Genomic DNA, 10,624 nt, shown 5'->3' with positions numbered 1-10,624 from the left:
AAAAAAAAAAAAAGCCATGTCCCAACACTAAGAAATCAGATAGGATATACCAATGTTCTCCTCCACACAGTCTCCTCCAGTAAAACAGATAATGAAAGAAATCATACAAAATGGACCAGTTCAAGCCATAAGGCAAGTCCATGAGGATTTCTTCCATTTTAAGACAGGGATACCTAGACAGGTTACCAGAACAAAAGAAGAATTGGGAAAATATCAAAAGCTTCAGACATATGCCATCAAACTCACCGGAGGGGGCACGATGAAAGAAGCACAAGGACAGAAAGAAAAATTCTGGATTGCTGCCAATTCCTAGGGACAGTCATGAGGAGAGAATGGCTATTTCAGGATTCTTCAAGGATTAAATGGTTGGACATTGAAAAGTTGATTGCTGGGGTGCCTGGGTGGCTCAGTCAGTTAAGTGTTTGCCTTCAGCTCAGGTCATGATCCCAGAGTCCTGGAATCAAGTCCCATATCGGGCTCCATGCTCAGCAGGGAGCCTGCTTCTCCCTCTGCCCCTCACCCCACTTGTGCTTTATTCTTTAAAAAAAAAAAAAAAGTTGATTAGCACAACTTGGGGCCAACTGATAAGTTCTGATGAACCACAACATATCATTAAATTTCCAAAAGGCCATGAATTTAAGTAACCCCTTAAATTGAAATTAAGCAATGTGAGGTTCTCTGTGAGAGTGGAATCTTTGTCCCTTCACCTGGTCATTATAATGTGCCTGTTTTCTTATATCACCCTAGGCTCCATGCTCTGCTTTTTTTATATCAATGAATATATAAAAACACGAACTGAAGACAGCAGAGTAGCTAAATGCCTTTAAAGTTCTCTGGTTGTCTATTTTTCTCTCATGACAATGTCCTTTTTTACTCTGATGGTTCACAAAAGTGTGACAGCGCCTGTCTTAAAAGTTCATGGCATTCCTTTGTAGAAATGAAGTAGTTTATCTTTAAGCAGTGAAGATTTCATACAGGAAAAAAAAAGCATGGAAACACCAATTTACCATCTTCATAATTTTTTTCAAACACATAATTCTTTAATTCAGACCCTGTTTATGATTTGCCAAAAGCAATGGAAATAGATTGTTTCTCTCAATAAGCTAACATTTTGTTTCCTTTGTCTTAACCTAACTTGCAATCTGAACTCAAAAGGAAAGTAACTTTCCACAGGAAATAAATATTCTTTATGGTAGTTTACATTTATACTGTGTAATGGCCTGTGCTGTAAAGAAGGTGGTGTCTGGGAGGGAAAATTTCCCACCACTCCTCCTCGTTCTTTTGGTTGATCTAATAATTAAAGGACAGACTTAAAACAGAGAGAAAGAGAGAAAGAAAACCTGAGACTCTCACACTAGGCCCAGAGTTCTTAACACTGACAGCAAAAGCATGATCCATAAAAGAAAAAAACTGGTAAATTGGACATTAGCAAAATTAAAAGCTTTTGCTTTATGAAAGACCGTTAAATAGATGAAAAGACAAGCTTTCACTTGTCCCATTACATGTGGGAGAAAGGTTTACAAACTACATACCTGACAAGAACTCATATCTAAAATACATCAAGAACTCTTGAAAAAAACTCCAATTAAAAAATGGGCACAAGACATGAAGAGAACACTTTATCCAAAAGGATAATAAAGATGGCAAATAAGCTCTTGAAAAGATGTTCAACATCATGAGCCATTAAGGAAACACAGATGAAAACCACAATGAAGTACACAACTTCATAGCTACACAACTACTCGATTGGCAAGAAAAAAGAATGACAACAGCAAAGATTGATGAGGATGCATCTGGATAAGCCATACATTACTAGTAGGAATGTAAAAGGGTATAGCCACTCCGGAAAACAGTCTGTCAGTTTCTTAAAACATAAACATGCAACTATCTCCTGACTGAGATGACCCACCAACTGCACTCACAGGCATTCATCCCAGAGAAATAAAAATTTATGTTTACTCAAAATCCAGTTCACAAATGTTCATAGCAACTTTATTCATGATAGCCAAAAACTGGAATCAATCCAGATGTCCATCAACTGGTGCACGGTTAAACAAACTGTGGTCCACCCATACCAAGGAATACTACTCAGCCCTAAAAAGGAAAAAAGAAGACTACTGATACAACAATCTGGACAAATCACTAGAGAATTATGCTTGGTGAAAAAAGCCTGTCCCAAAAGGCTGCATACTATAGGATTCAATTTATATAACATTCTTTTTTTTTTTTCTTTAAAGATTTTATTTATTTATTTGATAGAGAAATAGCGAGAGCAGGAACACAAGCAGGGGGAATGGGAGAGGGAGAAGCAGGCTTCTTGCCGAGCAGGGAGCCCGATGTGGGACTCGATCCCAGGACCCTGGGATCATGACCTGAGCCGAAGGCAGACGCTTAACGACTGAGCCACCCAGGCGCCCACAATTTATATAACATTCTTGAAATGACAAAATTATGAAAATGGAGAACAGGCTAAATAGCTGCCATAGATTAAGGAGGGGTTGGAGAGGGAAGGGAAGTGGGTGTGGCTATAAGAGAACAACATGAGGGAGAACTGGGATACAAAAATGTTCTGCATCTTGACTTTTATCAATGTCAACATCCTGCTTGTGATACTGTACCAGTTTTGCTGGATGTTGCCACTGGAAAAAACTGGGTAAAGAGTACAGGAAATGTATCTATCATTTCTTACAACTGTATATGAAAAATCTATTATTATCTCAAAAAGTTTACTAAAAAAATAAAATGAATGGAGCGCCTGGGTGCCTCAGATGGTTGGGCGTCTGCTTTTGGCTCAGGTCATGATTCCAGGGTCCTGGGATCGAGCCCCACATGCTTCTCCCTCTCCCTCTGCCTCCCCCCCGCTCATGCTTTCTCTCTCTCTCTCTATATATATATCTCTGTGTCTCAATGAATAAATAAAATAAAATAAAATGAACATCTTTAAAAAGAAATGCTTTTTACCTGCTAATCCTGCAATACCTGGTCTGTGTTCATCTACTGCTATGTCCTCACTTCTACTTGTCATTCAAATCAAATTCCTTCTTTGCTCTTGGATTACTTGATTCTTACTTTATCCAGCTAATACTACTCAAATGAAATTACTCTTACTAAAGTCAATGATAATCTTCCAACTGCAAAACAAAATTGAAACTTGCTCGTTTTTTTGTTTACCTAGCCTAGTATTTGACACTGATCATTAGTTTACTGCCTTCCATGAAACTCTCCTACCTTTGCTGGTTGTCCTTCCTCAGCTTTAGGATCCTCTCTCTCCTCTGAGAAGCCTTGACAAACCTCTCTCATCCCACAGTGGCCTTCTATATTTACTAACTTTACAGTATCGAATTCCTTTTTAATCTCCTCTAGCACAAGAAATATTCCTGGAAATCAGTGTCTTGTTTTATCTCCGTATCTTTGAGGCCTAATAAGAATGAAGAGTTGAATATGCTGCATGACTTTATTAGACTGAAGTATAGTCAATAATTTATTCAGGCTCTTTCAAATAAATGGAAGCATCTAACTCTTACACATCATGTCCTTTGAAACAAAACTCATCTTGACACAACTTTTGGGAAGCATTCTCCAGTAATTACACTAATTCCCTAATATGACTCACAGGTTCCTCTGCCCCAATAAAGCCATTATAACATATTTATGATAGTTCCTTTTAGTTTCATATTAAACTTCTGAAGGGCAGGCAATTCTATGATTCATAAGGACTTAATAAGACACAGTTATATGTCTCTAGGAACTTTATAAAATACTATCTGAATCTTTAAAATGAACAGAAAATAAGACTATTTGAGAAAAATAACTGGCTTAGTTACCAGAGATCATATTATTAAAAGGAAATACTGCAAATATATCACCTTCTATAAATAAATACTGCATCCCAGTTCTGATAGCCTTCCAGACTAACCTTCGTCTTGTTGAACACTCTCCTTCTTCTTTGGCTACCCATCCAACATCAGCAAAAGACACCACTGCATCCTCTCCTGGATGGTTTGGGCTCCATTCTGTTGTAGGGCTGGTATGCTGTAAGTTATAAGGAAATTCTTTGGCACCAAGATGTTAGAATAAAACTTATTTAATCACTGAAAGGAAAATCATCAGCTCTGGTGTTACAACCACATAGACAGTTTCTAAGACACTGAAGGTCCCCACAAAAGGGACCTTAGCAAAAGGACCATTCCTGTTGCCTAGGAATGTATGACAATCTCTGAATTATAATTTAACTTTATTCAATTTTTATTTTACAGATCAAATGAGACTGGCTTTAAGTACAAGCCAACAAACAAGCACGTAAAAACTTGTTTATCCTAAAACATTATGAAAATTTTTATAATTTAAGCATTAAAAATCAACTTTTCTGAAAAGATTTAGTTAAAAAAAGTATAGTAACAATAACAAGTGACCAATTTGTGCTAAACCTGGGAATATTTTAAAATGGATATTAAATTTAAAAATGGGCATTATATAGATATGCTATTAAAATGCTGAAAATACATTTTTTAAAAAAATCCTTAAATTGGGGCACCTGGATGGCTCAGTCGGTTAGGCATCTGCCTTCGGCATGGGTCATGATGCCAGAGTCCTGGGTTCGAGCCCTCCATCGGGCTCCCTGCTTCTCCCTGTCCTTCTGCCCCCACCCCCCCGCTCATGCTCTCTCTCAAATAAATAAATAAAATCTTTAAAAAAATAAAAATCCTTAAATCATGATTTTTAAATAAAAGTATTAACTATAAAGAACAAAAAATAGTAATAGCAGTAGAACAGAATTCTCTAGCTAACCTTAACCACATAAATGAACAGAATATTCTGAAATACAATGAAAAAGCATGAAAGTTCTGAAATTTACTTAAAAAAAGGAAAGATAATTTAATTGAATTAAATTTGTTTTTTAATAACTGCAATGCCTCAGAGCCAGATGGCCAATGAATATAATTTTAAAATGAAGTTACCAGATTAATACTTCCTAAAAATTAGTAACAGTGAGCTTTACATAAATGAGAAAATACAGACTTTTTAATTGAAGAAAAAAGTTAAAAAGGCCAAAGAGGTTTACTTATTAATGTATTTATCAGAAAGGTTCTAGGGGCGCCTGGGTGCCTCAGTCGGTTAAGAGTGTCTGCCTTTGGTTCAGGTCATGATCCCTTGGTCCTGGGATGGAGCCCTATTGGCCTCCCTGCTCAGCAGGGAGTCTGCTTTTCCCTCTTCCTCTGCCCCTTCCCCCCGATTCATGCTCATGCTCTCTCTCTCTCAAACAAACAAAATCTTAAAAAAAAAAAAAAAAAAAAAAGGTTCTGCTGTAACCCATGCTTTGTTTGAACCTTCTTTAATACTATCATTGTCAGATCAAACTTTTGGAAGCTACACTTAAATGTAATGCTTTTTCCTCAAATGTCATATATACCTTGCAAACACATTAATATTGAAACAGTTAAAAATTCAAAATATCTTTAATATTATGAATAAAATTTTAATTGAACATACTGGCTGCTGGTATGTGCACCCATTCTGACATAATTACCTAACATTGTCAGCTTAATAAAGTAGCATTAGAAAACTGACATTTTAATACCATACTAAGAATATCAAGTATTTAAAATGCCTTAAATTATGGCTTTTGGGGAGGACAAGGGTACAGGCAACAGGGAAAGGGTAAGCTTTAAAAGGGTAAATATTTAAGAATCTAATCCTGGGCAAAAACAAAAAAACAAAAACTAATAATGGAATTAAGGTGAAAAGCCTTTCAAAATACAAATGTTTTTTTTTGTTTTGTTTTAAGATTTTATTTATTTATTTGAGAGAGAGAGAATGAGAGACAGAGAGCACGAGAGGGAAGAGGGCAGAGGGAGAAGCAGACCCCCTGCTGAGCAGGGGGCCCGATGTGGGACTCGATCCCGGGACTCCAGGATCATGACCTGAGCTGAAGGCAGTCGCTTAACCAACTGAGCCACCCAGGCGCCCCAAAATACAAATGTTTTAAAGCACGTAGTGGAGTAACTGTGGCCATAAGGAAAAAAAAAAAGTAAACACTTCAGGAAGTACACTGTCAAGGGATATGATCAAAGAAAAATCAAAAAGACTTTTCTACTTTTCCCCCTTACATTTCAGAAATTTATCCTAGTAAGTCAATAAACACACAGATATTCAGTCAATAGGTATCTTATATAACTTAACATAACTGGGCATCACATCTCCGATCAAGAGCCAGAGAAATCTGGTAATATTATTCCCATCCATTACTGAAAACAGAATAATGTATTAATATTCCCATAACATTGTAATAGGGAGATTCCAAGTAGGTTACATGGAGATCCTTAAACAAAAGGTCCTTAAGTCCCGTGGAAGCTCCCCAGAAGATACAGTATTTAATGGGCTGTTTTGTGAAAGTGAAAGATCAAAAAAGTAAAACCTGAATGGTACCTTCCTAAGGTGCTAGAGTTTATGAAGATCAATCTGATTGTAACTATTCTAGAAAATAAAATCTTACTGCAATACAGTTCTAGTTTGTAGGAAGTGAGGTATATCAAAACAAATAAAATTAAGTTTTGACCTCAAGATTTCTTCCTTTCCCACAAGTTACAAAAATTGCAGTTTTCTTCCTAGATATTTGTTTATAAAAGGAAGCAAAATGAGACTTTCCTAAAAATAAATACTTAAAAATATCAAAGTTAACCCATTTTGTGACAGCTTTTCAGAGTATTTTATAACATAAAGATTAAACAATGTATCTTAATTTTACATATGTAATACTTCCCACATAAAACATGAAATGTTGCTTTCTGCATAAACTTAAAAACACACACCAAAATTTTCCATGGATTTAGTTTATAATCTTACTAAGAAATGATTATATGTAATCACTGAAATAATACCATGTCTATAACATGTGCTCAATGAGATGAAAACGTTAAGATACTGTCAAGAACCAATTCCAGAACTGATCATATCTGTATCATTTCTAATGGACATCCTGCCCCACAAAACAAAGTCATCTTTGTTAGTCATCTAACGTAGATACATCAAGTCATGTATCTACATAACAGTGATTTATGCCATTAAAAAAAAAGCCTAAATAAATCCCTGAGGAAACCAAACTCACCCAAAAGACAAAATAAAAGCGAAAAATAGTAACACTAGTCTTTTTTTTAAGGCATTTCAGTTGCTGCTGAACTGTGCACTGAATAACAGGCAGGGAATGGCAGGACAGTTCAGGCGCAATCAGTGCAGGCAAGGGGGCTGACGGCATGGAACCGCTGGAAGCACGATTTAGATGCCGCTACTGACATGCATGGACGACCTAGGGAAGTCTGAAAAAGACAAAGCCAACTTACTGAACGTTCCAGCAAGGTCCTGTCCTACCACAGCTATTGTTAGTAGGGGGAAAAAAAGAAAAATACAATGAAGAGAAAAAAATTTTTTTCAAAGTCAAGGGCATTATAAAATTTAAAAGTAAAGTTAGTGCTTATAGATTTCTAAGTATCCAAATTCCTTTCAGAAAGTATGAAAAACATTTCATCCAGAGCAAAAATCCAGTAGTAGCATTGTATTTTTACTGATTTTAAGAAGTTTAATTCAACATCTGATACAATTTAAATTATCCAAAATTCAGTTATATTTCAAGAATTTTACTACAGTAACTTGAGATAATTTTAAATATTCTGATAATGAAAAACTGTACCAAGAAAATTTATTGATTTAATAAAATGCATGAAAAACACAAAGCTTGTATAAAAGTTGAAATACCTAGAATAAAATATTAGAATTAACTTTGTCCTAATGTGACTTTTCATAAAATAAACACACTGTTATTAGGAACCATGATTCTCTCAGTTTCTTGCCAAAAAGGGTGTAACAGTAAATAGACTCAAGTCTATTTTACCAGCATTTGTTTACAGCCCAATGCAAAACATGTATTGTTAAAAGCAGCACAGCAAAGTAATAATCTCTAGCTTTTACTTACAGATTTAATAATTCTTTTTCTACCAATTCCTGCCATAATAAGAAAAACTGAAAGCGAAATTTCTGTATTTTAATATAGTGACATACAGTAAGCCAAGCAGTGTACCTGTGTAAACAACACTAAATCCAGTATTCTAGCCAAGACTCAGTCACTCATGTTTCTGAATAGTATGGTCATTTTTTAAAAACTGAGCATTTAGGGGCAACTGGATAGCTCAGTCGGTTAAGCCTCTGACTCTTGATTTCGGCTCAGGTCATGATCTCAGGGTGGTGAAATCAAGCCCTCCACTGGGCTCTGTGCTGAGTGTGGAGGCTGCTTAATATTTTCTCTCTCCCTCTACCAATGCCCCTCCCTAATCCCCCTACCCCCTTCATGCTATCTCACTTTCTCAAAAAATGAACTAAAATAAAAACTGAGCATTTATTAAAGCTTTCTATTCATGATGCTTAGAATGGGGGAGAGTAGGAAGAGAAGGTGAGGAGGGAACAGGGACAGAAGAGAGACCAGAAAGACAAAGGGAGGATATGTGTCTGTCAAAATAACCCAAGAAGGTAAGTAACAGGATCCCCATGGAGAAAGTAGTCTTTAAGAAGTCAATTACTGTGGGACCCCTGGATGACTCACTTGGTTAAGCATCCGACTCTTGATTTCTGCTCAAATCATGATCTCAGGGTCGTGAGATCAAGCCCCTTCTTGGGCTCTGCACTGAGCATGGAGCCTGCTTGGGATTCTCTCTCTCTCTCCCCCTCTGCTCCTCCCTACCCACCTCACGTGCATGCGCGAGCTCTCTCTCTCTCTCTCTTTCTCAAAGAAGAAAAAGAAATCGTCAATTACTGAGAATGAATAAAACATCACACTCATTATTATGTACAGAGTTAGGCTTCAAATCACTGAGCCACACTACCAAATTTATAATACATAACACTGTATCTGAATTTCATTATTCTTAACAGCCATTTTAGAGCTAAAAATAACCAAGAAATGAACATCACATAGAGTTTGATATCACATGCTAGCATATTCCAGAATATCAAAGAGTAACTGAAAAAAATTGTTAAGTTTAACAGTTATTTTTAGAATTAATCCAGGTACTTAACCTTCAGATGCCTCAGACACCAAAGACCACTATACCATACAAAGTCCCACCACACTAGTTCCTGACAGGTCCTTCTCTTAGTTCCTCAAACAATAACTTCTATCTTGCCTCAGAAGCTCTGCACATATTCTCTCTTCCTCCAACTCCATCCCTCTCCCCAACTAAGCAGACTGGCTCTTTCTAATCTTTACATATCATTCCTCTGGATGGGCCTTCCCAGACAGACCACCATTATTATCCTCCCCCATGCTATACTACTTTTTCCTTCATAGCATTGAGTACAAATTGTAATTATATGCTTATTAGAATATTTACTTATTAAATATCTCTCCCACTGAATCATATCCCAATAAGGGTAGAGATCATATCTTTTTGGTCCATCACTAATCGAAAGCCCATAGAACAACATACAGATTTCAAGTTTATTTGCTAAATAAAAATGGGCTGTGACAAGTAGCTATTTTACTTCCAGATTTCACCATGGTATGTGAACTTCAGTAAGAATTTCATTCATTACCTGTTTGGTTACAGAACATTCCCTCCACCACCAGTTTCAACAACTCCTAGCAATCTAAGAAAACAGGCCAGGGCAGGATTTCCACAAGGAAAAAAGGTAGCCCAGGTTAAATTCCCCAAAGGTCTGCCAGTTACAAAGCTGGAAGTCAAACTTTTATACCCCACTGCCAAGTGGCCCACCTCACTTTTTCTGGTAATATTCAAGATCACCTTTTTTTTTTCTTTTTGCCTCAAGTTTTTCAAGTGTAGTCTGTATCACCCCAATAAGCTGCTTTCTGTTCCATTTTTTTTTTTAACTCATACAATTTAAAATTTATAAAAATGCATCCCCAAAGTGCTTTGTGATTACTTTTATAACTGTCAGTGGATAATTATGTTACTGCCTTAAGGAAAACTTCAGCAAAATACTAAAATACAATCTATGCCTGAAGTCTTAAACCTCAGCTGCATAAGAAGCTCCTCAAGAGGTAAAAAAACAAATGTATGAAATTCAGATTTAGTGAGCCATGAGCGGGACCTATATTTTTTAAAAGCTCTGTTTTCACAAGGAGGGCGGGCATATAAAAACTACCCGGCAAGATGGGGCCTGCGCATGTATATTTTTTTTTTTAAAGTTCCTGGTGATTTAAATATGCATGCAGTGTTGAGAACCACAGCAAATTAAAAACTCTGCACCCCATTCCTCCCAATCTCCCAGAGCTCCCTGCTTTTGCAAGGTCCTCCATGATCTGAATTTTCTTTTGGTTCCATGAAACTGGAATAAGTACTAGGAGAAAAACAAGAACCCACTCCCTCAGTTTGTCTTAATCTGGGTTCCTACTTCCAAGGGGGCCATAATATTCAAATACAAAAAATGCTTATGGCCAGAAGTATGTAATTGTGACTCAAGGTTGAGATGTATATATCTAAAAGGTGTAAAAGGGCCAAGGAAAGTTTATTTTTCTTCAATTAAAGTAAATCTGAAGGGTCTACTCTACATCAAAATAAAATTCTACACAGACAAAACTAAAAGGCAACCTACTGAATGGGAGAAAATATTTGCAAAT

The 10,624-nt window shown here is 36.5% G+C and overlaps 1 protein-coding gene across 1 annotated transcript in view; it reads right to left on the bottom strand.

Annotated features, from left to right (window-relative positions):
* The window catches only part of MTFR1 (mitochondrial fission regulator 1), a 65,054-nt gene that overhangs the window by 16,290 nt on the left and 38,140 nt on the right, over positions 1-10,624 (bottom strand). Inside the window, exon 4 of the mRNA XM_006741177.3 lies at positions 3,917-4,032. Within this exon, the coding sequence (XP_006741240.1) occupies positions 3,917-4,032 (116 nt within the window). The remainder of the gene's footprint in view (positions 1-3,916; positions 4,033-10,624) is intronic.

The sequence above is a fragment of the Leptonychotes weddellii genome, chromosome 4 (genome assembly GCF_054177405.1).
Source record: "Leptonychotes weddellii isolate Sample4059 chromosome 4, ASM5417740v2, whole genome shotgun sequence".
In the NCBI taxonomy this organism is placed as follows: Eukaryota; Metazoa; Chordata; class Mammalia; order Carnivora; family Phocidae; genus Leptonychotes; species Leptonychotes weddellii.
This window is presented reverse-complemented; position numbering and strand designations above follow the sequence as displayed.